At 42.2% G+C, this 12,500-nt stretch overlaps 2 protein-coding genes across 3 annotated transcripts in view; one reads left to right on the top strand and one right to left on the bottom strand.

Moving 5' to 3' along the window:
- LOC122258451 (beta-hexosaminidase subunit beta-like) overlaps positions 1–6,208 on the top strand; it is a 13,151-nt gene extending 6,943 nt beyond the window's left edge. Inside the window, exons 7-13 of the mRNA XM_043024401.2 lie at positions 153–265; positions 889–943; positions 1,620–1,769; positions 4,846–4,971; positions 5,253–5,367; positions 5,554–5,665; positions 5,863–6,208. Coding sequence (XP_042880335.2) covers positions 153–265; positions 889–943; positions 1,620–1,769; positions 4,846–4,971; positions 5,253–5,367; positions 5,554–5,665; positions 5,863–6,116 — 925 coding nt within the window. The 3' untranslated portion in view covers positions 6,117–6,208. The remainder of the gene's footprint in view (positions 1–152; positions 266–888; positions 944–1,619; positions 1,770–4,845; positions 4,972–5,252; positions 5,368–5,553; positions 5,666–5,862) is intronic.
- A 1,253-nt stretch (positions 6,209–7,461) lies between these two features.
- The window catches only part of LOC122258450 (uncharacterized), an 11,566-nt gene continuing 6,527 nt past the window's right edge, over positions 7,462–12,500 (bottom strand). For both annotated transcript variants that reach the window (XM_043024398.2, XM_043024400.2), the window contains 6 exons: positions 12,377–12,488; positions 11,812–11,891; positions 11,472–11,628; positions 10,125–10,261; positions 8,639–8,870; positions 7,462–8,371 (listed from right to left, as the gene is read on the bottom strand). In XM_043024398.2, the coding sequence (XP_042880332.2) occupies positions 8,258–8,371; positions 8,639–8,870; positions 10,125–10,261; positions 11,472–11,628; positions 11,812–11,891; positions 12,377–12,488 (832 nt within the window). In that variant the 3' untranslated portion in view covers positions 7,462–8,257. The remainder of the gene's footprint in view (positions 8,372–8,638; positions 8,871–10,124; positions 10,262–11,471; positions 11,629–11,811; positions 11,892–12,376; positions 12,489–12,500) is intronic.

Genomic DNA, 12,500 nt, shown 5'->3' on the forward strand with positions numbered 1-12,500 from the left:
TCTCTCTAGGCATCTGTATCTACAGTGGCCAGGCTCTGTAGATTCTGAACAGTATTGAATATTAACATTTCTCTCCCTCTCTGAGTGGAAAGGAAGCTCTGAGGACCGTAACAGTGCAAAATACTGATATTTCCCTCCCTCAACGTGGACAGCAAGCTCGGGTCGTACAGCAGCAGCCACGTGTACAGCGCGGCGGACGTGGCGGACGTGGTGGAGTACGCCAGGCTGAGGGGCATCCGTGTCCTGCCCGAGTTCGACACTCCAGGTGGGTGTATGGAGGACCCTCCCTATGTTCCCACGACACTTCTGACTCTCCTACTAAGGTTTTTGCACAAACACATACATGTTCGACACTCAAGGTATGTATGTGGAGGACCCTTCTTATGTTGCTACGACACATCTGACTTTCCTAATGATGTTCTCATAAACGCTTGGACGTGCGATGGCGGGTTTTCCTTAACTCTAGTCGTATATCTAACGCTGCCTTTTTAATAGCCTTTTAATTAATACTTTCGACACCTGAGTTTCCTACTGACTTTGTTTACAAGCACACGTATGTAAGACTGACCCCGATGATTTTCCCGCAATATCGTCATTTCTCATACTTAACCTTTATGACTCCCGATAGGTCTGTGCAATATTGTCCAGATATTTTATGTGACTGTATGTGTCTGTTATTATCTTAATGAATGCTTGCCTCGATATATTTCTGCGTATATATGCTTGCAATATAAGAAAATTACTGGAAATCGATGAATTACTAGGCATATATTGATATTTGGTCAACAATATAATTCCACCATAAATCTCATATACACAAGAAACATCATAAACGTTGAAGAAACCATGATATTTACATTTTATTTTTTTTTCCTTCTTAATCCACAGGTCATACGAAATCATGGGGACCGGGACAGGCTGGGCTTCTTACGCAATGTTACACGTCAGTTATTATCCGTTTATTTTTTCTATATGTTTTCATCTCTACAGAATAATGAATATGTGTGATATATATGAATCTATTTTGCAGTTTGCCCAATATTATCGATTATCTTTATCTATTTATTCAGCTATCTTACTTTCACTTATTTTAGGTTAGAACATAAAAAAATGATATATTTACTGACCTTATTCAAGAAGCCATTTTGGATTACTTTGATCTGGTCTGTCTCCATGTGGCACTCAGAAATATGAGGCTAATAAAAAACTTTTCCTAAACTCTATACTTCATATAACATTATTATAAAGCAAATTATATTTTGCTGTCAGAAAACATAGCTACCCCATACGTAAGAAATGTTATGAAAGCAAAGGTGCTAGTTTCCTCTTGCTTTATCCTGTTAGTTAGAGTAGAGGGGAAATGGAGTTATAATAATTAACCGTGTTATAGGGATGACCAATGCCTGGCTTTGGATTGCCCTTTACTGGACTTTAAACCTCATGTGATAACTTCTATATGTATGCTCTCTCTCTCTCTCTCTCTCTCTCTCTCTCTCTCTCTCTCTCTCTCTCTCTCTCTCTCTCTCTCTCTCTCTCTCTCTCTCTTTCTGTGTGTGTGTGAGAGAGAGAGAGGGAGGGAAACGCGTGCGTTTGTTTCTTTATATTAATGCGATGACCAGGAACTCCACCCCGGACGGCTCCTTCGGCCCGATCGACCCCACGAACGACGCCAACTACAAGTTCCTGCAGAGCTTCTTCACCGAGGTCATGCAGCGCTTCCCGGACCACTACGTCCACTTGGGCGGCGATGAGGTCGACTTCTCCTGCTGGTGGGTTTTCCGAGGTTTCTCAGGAGGGTTTCTGGGCGGCGATAAGGTCGACTTCTCCTGCTGGTGGGTCTTCTGGGGCTTCTCAGGAGGGTTTCTGGGCGGCGATGAGGTCGACTTCTGCTGGTGGGTCTTCCAGGGTTTCTAAGCAGAGTTTCTGGGCGGCGATGAGGTCGACTTCTGCTGGTGGGTCTTCCGGGGTTTCTAAGCAGAGCTTCTGGGCGGCGATGAGGTCGACTTCTTCTGCTGGTGTGTCTTCCAGGGTTTCTATGCGTGGTTTCTGGGCGGCGATGAGGTCGACTTTTGCTGGTGGGTCTTCCAGGGTTTCTAAGCGTGGTTTCTGGGCGGCGATGAGGTCGACTTCTGCTGGTGGGTCTTCCAGGGTTTCTAAGCGTGGTTTCTGGGCGGCGATGAGGTCGACTTTTGCTGGTGGGTCTTCCAGGGTTTCTAAGCGTGGTTTCTGGGCGGCGATGAGGTCGACTTTTGCTGGTGGGTCTTCCAGGGTTTCTAAGCGTGGTTTCTGGGCGGCGATGAGGTCGACTTCTGCTGGTGGGTCTTCCAGTGTTTCTGATCAGGGTTTCTGGGCGGCGATGAGGTCGATTTCTCCTGCTGGTGGGTCTTCCGGGGTTTCTAAGCGTGGTTTCTGGGCGGCGATGAGGTCGACTTCTCCTGTTGGTGGGTCTTCCGGGGTTTCTGAGCAGGGTTTCTGGGCGGCGATGAGGTCGACTTCTCCTGCTGGTGGGTCTTCCGGTGTTTCTAAGCGTGGTTTCTGGGCGGCGATGAGGTCGACTACCTCCTGCTGGTGGGTCTCGCGGGGTTACTAAGCAGGGTTTCTGGGCGGCGATGAGGTCGACTTCTCCTGCTGGTGGGTCTTCCAGGGTTTCTGGGCGGCGATGAGGTCGACTTCTCCTGCTAGCGGGTCGTCCGGTGTTTCTGAGCAGGGTTTCTGGGCGGCGATGAGGTCGACTTCTCCTGTTGGTGGGTCTTCCAGGGTTTCTGATCAGGGTTTCTGGGCGGCGATGAGGTCGACTTCTCCTGCTAGTGGGTCTTCCGGTGTTTCTAAGCGTGGTTTCTGGGCGGCGATGAGGTCGACTTCTGCTGGTGGGTCTTCCAGGGTGTCTGGGCGGCGATGAGGTCGACTTCTCCTGCTAGCGGGTCGTCCGGTGTTTCTGAGCGTGGTTTCTGGGCGGCGATGAGGTCGAGTTCTCCTGCTGGTGGGTCTTCCAGGGTTTCTGGGCGGCGATGAGGTCGACTTCTGCTGGTGGGTCTTCCGGGGTTTCTGGGCGGCGATGAGGTCGACTTCTCCTGCTGGTGGGTCTTCCGGTGTTTCTAAGCGTGGTTTCTGGGCGGCGATGAGGTCGACTTCTCCTGCTGGTGGGTCTTCCAGGGTTTATAAGCGTAGTTTCTGGGCAGCGATGAGGTCGACTTCTTCTGCTGGTGTGTCTTCCAGGGTTTCTAAGCGTGGTTTCTGGGCGGCGATGAGGTCGACTTCTCCTGCTGGTGGGTCTTCCAGGGTTTATAAGCGTAGTTTCTGGGCGGCGATGAGGTCGACTTCTTCTGCTGGTGTGTCTTCCAGTGTTTCTGATCAGGGTTTCTGGGCGGCGATGAGGTCGACTTCTCCTGTTAGTGGGTCTTCCGGTGTTTCTGAGCGTGGTTTCTGGGCGGCGATGAGGTCGACTTCTGCTGGTGGGTCTTCCAGGGTTTCTGAGCGTGGTTTCTGGGCGGCGATGAGGTCGACTTCTCCTGCTGGTGGGTCTTCCAGGGTTTCTGAGCGTGGTTTCTGGGCGGCGATGAGGTCGACTTCTCCTGCTAGTGGGTCTTCCGGTGTTTCTGAGCGTGGTTTCTGGGCGGCGATGAGGTCGACTTCTCCTGCTGGTGGGTCTTCCGGTGTTTCTAAGCGTGATTTCTGGGCGGCGATGAGGTCGACTACCTCCTGCTGGTGGGTCGTCCGGTGTTTCTAAGCGTGGTTTCTGGGCGGCGATGAGGTCGACTTCTCCTGCTGGTGGGTCTTCCGGGGTTTCTGATCAGGGTTTCTGGGCGGCGATGAGGTCGACTTCTGCTGGTGGGTCTTCCGGTGTTTCTGAGCGTGGTTTCTGGGCGGCGATGAGGTCGACTTCTCCTGCTGGTGGGTCTTCCGGTGTTTCTAAGCGTGGTTTCTGGGCGGCGATGAGGTCGACTTCTCCTGCTGGTGGGTCTTCTGGGGCTTCTCAGGAGGGTTTCTGGGCGGCGATGAGGTCGACTTCTGCTGGTGGGTCTTCCGGGGTTTCTGATCAGGATTTCTGGGCGGCGATGAGGTCGACTTCTCCTGCTAGTGGGTCTTCCGGGGTTTCTTGGCAGGGTTTCTGGGCGGCGATGAGGTCGACTTCTGCTAGTGGCTCTTCCGGGGTTTCTCAGGAGGTTTTCTGGGCGGCGATGAGGTCGAGTTCTCCTGCTGGTGGGTCTTCCGGGGTTTCTTGGCAGGATTTCTGGGGGGCGATGAGGTCGACTTCTCCTGCTAATGGGTCTTCAGGGGTTTCTGAGCAGGGTTTCTGGGCGGCGATGAGGTCGAGTTCTCCTGCTGGTGGATCTTTCGGGGTTTCTCTTGCTGGTGCGTAGTTTCATGATCCAGTTTGGGAGACATTTGGGGGCCCCTGTTGTTAGGAGTTTTTCATACGGGTAGGGAACAATAATTTTCTCGAGCTTTTAGCCATTTCCTGCAGGCCGTGTTTGCCCTCTGATGTTGCTTAGGTTTTCTCACATTTACTCCATTATATTGAGTTCCAGTCGGAGATGCATTCGGAACGTTCCTGCTATTAAAAAGTTGTATTCTATTATTGGTGGCGAATAGTCGAGTTTTTATCGCAAAATTGAGTAGTTAGGCTTTCTTTTGAGTCAATGTTGCAAGGTTTTCTCTTATGGGTCTCCATGATGGTCTCAAGTAAATCACTATTAATAGCGTCGAATTTATTTTTGTGTCTATTAATTGGTTTTATACATCATGAGTCTCAAAAATCTATTTTGATGTGAATACCTAACATAATTATTTATATTGAAGTTTATTTTGTAAAATCTTCTCAAAATTTACATTTAACTCAAACAGGGAAAGCAACCCCGCCATCAGCGAGTTCATGGCCCAACACAATATCACAGGCAACTACAGTAAACTAGAGGAATTCTACGTAACGAAACTTGTAGACATTATTGCTAACCTTCCTACAAAGAACGGGTATGTAGAACATTGTATATGCAAGTAAATCAGAATGATAATTATATAGAAATAAGTCAAATGCGCAAAGAATCTGAATTATGAGTTACTATGATAAAGGTACTTATAATTTATCTACAGGCAAGGTGTACATCATAGTTTATATATTACAAAGTATTTATCAAGATATTACATTTCCTATAGATATGATTAGATCACTATACCAGACTTGTAAAATTGATGTTTACTCCAATTTATTTTAATAAATTTACTACCTCAGGCATACATGTTTATACATACAGGTATCTGGTATGGCAGGAAGTATTTGACAACGGGGTGGAGATAGCCAAGGATACCGTTGTACATGTTTGGAAACACGAGAATTCACCAACGTTATGGAAACAGGAAGTTGATGAGGTACCTAGAACAATTTAGTTTGAAATCAACTTATGCACTGTCTGTTATATATTCTGACGTAAGACTATTGACAAAGATCTTGCTTTGTAGTTACCTTTCCCCGCCTTTTCTCCCTCTCTCCTTTCTATCCATCCACATATGTTTATCCTTCAGGTAATATTCCTCTTACTTCCCGTTTCTAACCAGGTCACCAGCGCTGGTTATCAGACGGTGCTGTCGTCGTGCTGGTACCTCAACTACATCAGCTACGGCGTTGACTGGCACAAGTACTACGAGTGCGACCCCCAGGACTTCAACGGTGAGTGGCAGCGAGGGCGAACCGAGGCGCGGTTTCGAGTGGGTTTTGAGCCAGAGAGCGATTCTCGAGACTGAATGTGGGCTGTGAATGTTTGTCTGAACCACGAATGCGTTAGTCTATGAGCAGGAGCGGCCTTGTCTCAAAATGCGTGCACGAGTCGTGCCACCTGCCCCTTCCTCACACTTCCTTCTTCGCAGGCACGACGGCGCAGCAGCAGCTGGTTCTGGGTGGCGAGGCGTGCATGTGGGGCGAGTACGTGGACCGCACCAACTTGATTCCCCGCACGTGGCCGCGGGCCGCCGTCGTGGCAGAGAAGCTGTGGAGCGCCGCCGCCCACACCGCCGACACCGTTGCTGCCACGCCTCGCCTGGAGGAGCACCGCTGTAGACTCCTTGCCAGGGGCTTCGACGTCGAGCCGCTGTGGCCGTCCTTCTGCCCGGCTGACATTTAAGGCAGAGGATTTGTCTCTCATCCTGATTATAATCCTAAGAATTGTACGAACAAAACTGACAAGTAAGATAAATAATAAACCATCAGAACATATGTTAACATTTAATAACCCATAGAAAGTGGAAAATGACGTATTATGTACGCATAACTTGCGGTCGATGACTAATGACAAAATTATACCAAATTTTGACATGAGCGAATTTACTCCTATTAGTCCTTCCTAAACATTGTAATTCCTTATCTCCTCTTTACCCCACGGCGTTCCTTTGGACTAACTTGTTGAGGAGTGGTCTTGTGAGGTTCTCTGTCATCTGTTCGTTTTTTGTTTCATCATTTTTGTAGGGTTTTGTAGGGCAACTGTAAGCAACTGTTTTTCCCTAACTCATTCATCGCCATATCATCAGAAATTCTAATCTCAATAAAAGAATGGCTACAGCTGGAAAGATATTTAGTATTGATAGTTCGTTCGACTTTCTTGCCTTTCAGAATTTTAGGCACCTTGTTATGCTATTGGTGAGACTTCAGGAAGTAATATGGAGGCAGTTATCCGAAACAATAAATGAATAGAGATCCTACTTGAAATTAACTGGGCATTCTAACCGTGTACAAAAAAATATCACAATATGTAGTATACATCGAAATATGTTTAGTACCTGTTCAAATGAGAATGAAGAATGAGAGACTTCTATATAAAAATAAAAGATATGACCATGATTCCTCGATTTTTTTTTTTTTTTTTTTTTTTTTTTGTCAATATTGAAGGCCTAAAGTGGAGTATTTTATATTTCAGAAAATACTTTGCTAGCATTTGGAAAAGGTAGATTATATGATAATAAATCAAACTGTAATTGTACTAAGCTATTTATTGTGATGAAACCCTTCAAAATTACTTGCATATCCCACTATACCCATACATTTGATTTATATTCTTATTCCATCAGTGTTTTTGTATTATATTCTAATTGACTTGAATCTCAAGATAACTGTTTAGGCCTTCCCCATTGCAATGCACTTGATAGAAGACAATTCTAATCTTGCATCACATCCATTCTCCCCCCATTTTAATTAAGTTTCCTGTCAGAAACATATAATAAACTTGTGTAGTCACTGGGATTTAGCACATGCATACTATGCCGAGTGATTTGTCCTGATGTCCCTTTTATTGCACTGAACCTTTTATTGTGGTTTTGTTGACAAAATGTTCACATGTTTTTGTTTCAGTATACTTTTTAGAGAGAAGAAAAGGCTTATTATTTTTACCAATATCACCCTAGAGAGAAATGTCTTAGATTTTAACCCTGATGTTAGTAGCTATAAAAACAAGGTCCAAGAAATTAGAAGCTGCATTAATATTATTGCATTTTTATTAGCTAATAGAAGTGACTCTGAGGGTTCATACAAAAACCCTCTTTAACAAATATTTAGGGTAAACATAGGTACACATCCTCTCATAATCCTGGGAGACTAATGTGAAATTACAAATAACAGGATTGACAGAAACCATCAAGTCTTATCACAGATTAATCTAAATAATACACAAATATAAAACAACCTGATTTTTTTGCCTAAGGTGACTCAAAAAAAATATTGGACATTCTTATAAAACCTCATTATCTGAATCAAAAACCCTGGTTTAATGTGCCACTCACATTCTAATAATCAGTTAAAAGCAATATCATTACAGCTGTCATATTACCATTTATAAAACACACTATATGGTTGAAATTGATTCCACTTCAGTCTTCTCATCCAGACAAGTTTATTTTATTTTCTTACACAAAAATTCATTCAGTCTCTCCTATCAACTCAAAAGCAGTCATTAGCCACACCAGCATCCTAGCGTATCAATATGTAATACATCTTTCACTTTTACAAGTGGACAGTTCTCAAATTAAAATAGAAGGAACAATATATTTCTAGTAATAAAGATAGGGACGTACAGTCTCGTTCAATTAAAATGAAAAGAAAGGAAACACAGTACTGATATCAGATCAAGTACAATTTTCCCAAATATTCAATCTACATCATTTGTAATAATAATAATAATAATAATAATAATAATAATAATAATAATAACAAAAATATGTCAATTCTTTACAAGTAGGAAAATTATCATTGCCAAAGCAGCTTTCATGGACAACTTCATTTGGCACATGGATTTGGTGGGGGAACAGAGGGGTCGTAGTGCATTTTAATCCATGGGTGCTCCATTATTCCTTCTAAACTAAGGCGTTCTTTTGGGTTATACCGCAGCAGCTGTAATAAAAGCAAGCAAAAAGAATTGAAATATACTCATTTTACAGGATGCTTACAGTTAATAACTTAATCTTATACTCTACAGAAGTTTAATGCAAGGACAATACATACACCAATTTACAACTTCTTGCCATAACCTTCAACTCCAGGTCTTACAAATATTTAAAAAAAAAAAAAAAAAGAGAAGTTAGAGTAATATAAGACTAATAAACAATGATAATGACCGAAATAATAGTCTTTCATGATTTAAACACTCCCTGCCCTTACCTTGCAAATTAAATCTTTGACCTCCTCAGAGAACTGTGAGGGGAACTTGATATCCACCCTGGCGATCCTCCTGAAGGTTTCGGACTGTGAGGTGGATTCAAAGGAGGGCTTCCCTGCCAGGAACTCATAGCATAACACCCCCAACGACCAGATGTCCACCTTCTCATCGTACATGCGCCCCTCGATCATCTCCGGAGGGAGGTAGTCCAAGGTGCCACAGAGGGTCGTGCGTCTGAAACCAGGAAAGAGGAATTAATGTGGTAAATTCATGGGCATTCAAAAAAAGATCAATCAAAGAAAAATATAAAAAAATAAATGAAAATAATATAAACACTAGTAATAAATATACCTTTAGACTGACCTTCAAATAATTTTCACTATTTTAAAAGCTTAGTAAACTTCTCATAAGGACTATTTCTATTGTACAAATTTTATAAATAAATTAATGGTATATACAATTGCCATTCCTTTTGTGACAAAGCCCCTTTTTTTCATATACAATGCACAACCTCAGTATGAATCCAAAATTTTCATATTTACTTTTTGAACTGTAGTCCTCTGGTCCTGTCCCAAAAGAAGGAGGAGGAGGAGGAGGAGGAGGAGGAGGAGGAGGAGGAGGAGGAGGAGAAGGAGAAGGAGAAGGAGAAGGAGAAGGAGAAGGAGAAGGAGAAGGAGAAGGAGAAGGAGAAGGAGAAGGAGAAGAAGGAGAAGGAGAAGGAGAAGGAGAAGGAGAAGGAGAAGGAGAAGGAGAAGGAGAAGGAGAAGGAGAAGGAGAAGGAGAAGAAGGAGAAGGAGAAGGAGAAGAAGGAGAAGGAGAAGGAGAAGGAGAAGGAGAAGGAGAAGGAGAAGGAGAAGGAGAAGGAGAAGGAGAAGGAGAAGGAGAAGGAGAAAGAGAAGGAGAAAGAGAAGGAGAAAGAGAGAGAGAAGAAGGAGAAGGAGAAAAAGAGAGAGGAGGAGAGGAGAAGGAGAGAAGGAGAAGAAGAAGAAGAAGGAGAGAAGGAGAAGAAGAAGAAGAAGGAGAGAAGGAGAAGAAGAAGGAGAGAAGGAGAAGAAGAAGGAGAGAGAGAAGAAGGAGAAGGAGAGAAAGAAGGAAAGGAGGAGGAGAGAAAGAAGGAAAGGAGGAGAAGGAGAGAAACAAGGAAAGGAGAAGGAGAGAAAGAAGGAAAGGAGAAGGAGACGGAGGAAGAGAAGGAAGAAGGAGAGGAGAAGAAGAAAGAAAAGGAGGAGGAGAAGGAGGCGAAGGAGAAGGAGAAGGAAAAGGAGCAAGAGAAGGAGAAGGAGACGGAGGAAGAGAAGGAGAAGGAGAAGGAGAAGGAGAAGGAGAAGGAGAAGGAGAAGGAGGAGGAAGAGGAAGGAGAAGAAAGAGAAGGAGAAGAAAGAGAAGGAGAAGAAGGAGGAGAAAAAGAATTAGAAGAAGAAAAATAATTACTTACATATATTCCCATCTCCACAAACTACAAACTCAAAAATAGAGATGCCAACCGACCTCTCATTAGGCGAGTGAACTGACCACCCGAAGTCGGCAATCTTCAACTGCCCGTTTCCAGCAATGAGAATATTTTCAGGCTTGATATCACGGTGAATGACCTTCTTGGAGTGGCAGTACTGGAGGGCACTAACCAGCTGATCATGGAAGAATGATTTACAAATTAAATCTCAATAAGGGAAAAACACCGTGCAAACATTTGCAGTCAAAAACATGTTTGCTTTCCTGTGTTCAAGTCTCTTCAATTACTAAAATGTATTAGACTACCTAAGTACTTTTATAATAAAATGCAAGCTTGACCAAGAATAATATCATGCATCTTGTTTATAAATTCCCCAAACAATATATACATCCACTTTTAACAATGGTTTCCAACCTATAAGAAAAACAAAAAAACATTCTGGGTGAAAAAAATCGAATGAATTACACTTACACTTACATCATTATCATTAATATCATTATCACTACTACTATTAGTGTTACTACCATTATCAATACTATGATCATTACAAAGTCAAGTTAACAGCATATAAGTCTACAATGGCATGTACTAGTCACAAACAAAAATGGCTAAAAAGCCATGCTCCTGTTTCATTGTTAAGTAGTTAACCCTCTCTGGACGGGTGGTACAGTACTGTACCGCTCATTCAAAAGCCCAGTGGCCGGGCGGCACAGTATTGTGCCAGCCATTTAATTGATTTAGGCCTAATTGTGACATTCAAGGCTAGAATGCCCCCGTCGTGAATGGGTTAATTGGTTTACATATATAATGCTTGTGTTGCTACCCTTTTATTTACATTAATCACAGTTTATTAATAGACTTGTTCTGTATAGCAATGTTAAGATGGGAAACAAAAATGTTAATGATTTTGAAGCATTCAAAACTTTTAATCGGATGTTAAAACAAAACATATGCTGCAAATTGTCAAATCAAGTTTGTTTGTTTTTTTGAAGGAAGCCATTGTATAATTAAACTGTAAATGTGGCTGTTCCCTTGACCATTCCACCTCAACTCCACATACAATACACATTTTTTTCTAGTTTCATTATGATATGGAACATGTATAGCCTTTGCAAATCATAGTTTACTGCTTTCTGTGCTTATATTTGGTTAAAAAAGTTATTGTGTGTTTAATGAATACGCTTCATTTGGCCTCAACTAATTGGAACAGATTGAGCAAATCTTATTTTTCCCAAATATTATAATTCATACATGCAAATAGCTCTGATTACAAACTGTGAAAACAATGTAAATATATGGATAGTGACAAATTTTGTATATGCTAAGCTACTTAGCTTTGGAAGACGTATGTGGCTTATTAATTATTAATCATCCAATATAATTACCTGCACAATATAGTTTGCAGCTTGGTGTTCAGTAAAGCGCTTGTTGGGCTGTGAGCAAAGCACCTTGTACATCTCTCCATATCGTGCATGTTCAAGCATGAAGTACACGCGTTTCTCACAGTGAAAATACCCATACATTCGGAGAATATTTGGATGTCTATGGGGCAGAAAGGAAACTCTATCAATGTAATGTGCCCTGTGTATAACTATAATTGGCAACCCAATTTTTGCATATGTATGTAATTGTTAGTCTCCCATCTGTCTTTTTGTAATATTTTATCAGTATTATAAAATCTCACTATTCCAGATACAGTATAACAGTTACAAGGACAACCATTACCTGAGATGCGACTGGATCTCTGCTTCTCTGCGCACTTGGTGGATGATGCCTGCTTTCATCAGCACAGATTTAAATAGCACCTGCAAGATGAAACGTATAAGGCTGTGAAAAAAGGATTAACACAGTATTTACAAACACTAAATAAATAATAGTTCTTCAACCAACTGACACACTACCTCAGCACTAGGAAAATAAAGAAAAATAAAATAATAATTAACATAGCTATAATGGGTCTACTACCTAGATTTTATTAATTCCATCATAGACAGCATTTCATTCACCAATACTTCCTCTATTTTCTAATTTCTTTTCTAAGTTACTATTACACAGTTTTATAGTTACCTTTAATAATTATTTTGTAATTTCTATTTTCCATTATGCTTCAGAATGTGTAGGCCTTTATTTATATGTATCATATACATTACTATGACCACAAATAGTTGACTGTCAAGTACATACATACAGTGTGTAGTGTATGATGTAACATATATGTTGGTACTAATCTCCTATATATTCCATTACTAATTGTTATTTAAATGCATATGAGAGAAAAAAAGCAACTAACCTTTAAAGCCAATACAGTATGTGTCTTTTTCTCTCTTGCTAGATAAACATTGCCAAATTTGCCCTTTCCGAGAGGACGACCTATTTCAAAATCCTCCAATACCCACTGTCTCCTGAAATAAAAC

Source organism: Penaeus japonicus, unplaced genomic scaffold (assembly GCF_977035675.1).
Source record: "Penaeus japonicus unplaced genomic scaffold, GWHDUDI00000001_assembly GWHDUDI00000012, whole genome shotgun sequence".
Taxonomy (NCBI): Eukaryota; Metazoa; Arthropoda; class Malacostraca; order Decapoda; family Penaeidae; genus Penaeus; species Penaeus japonicus.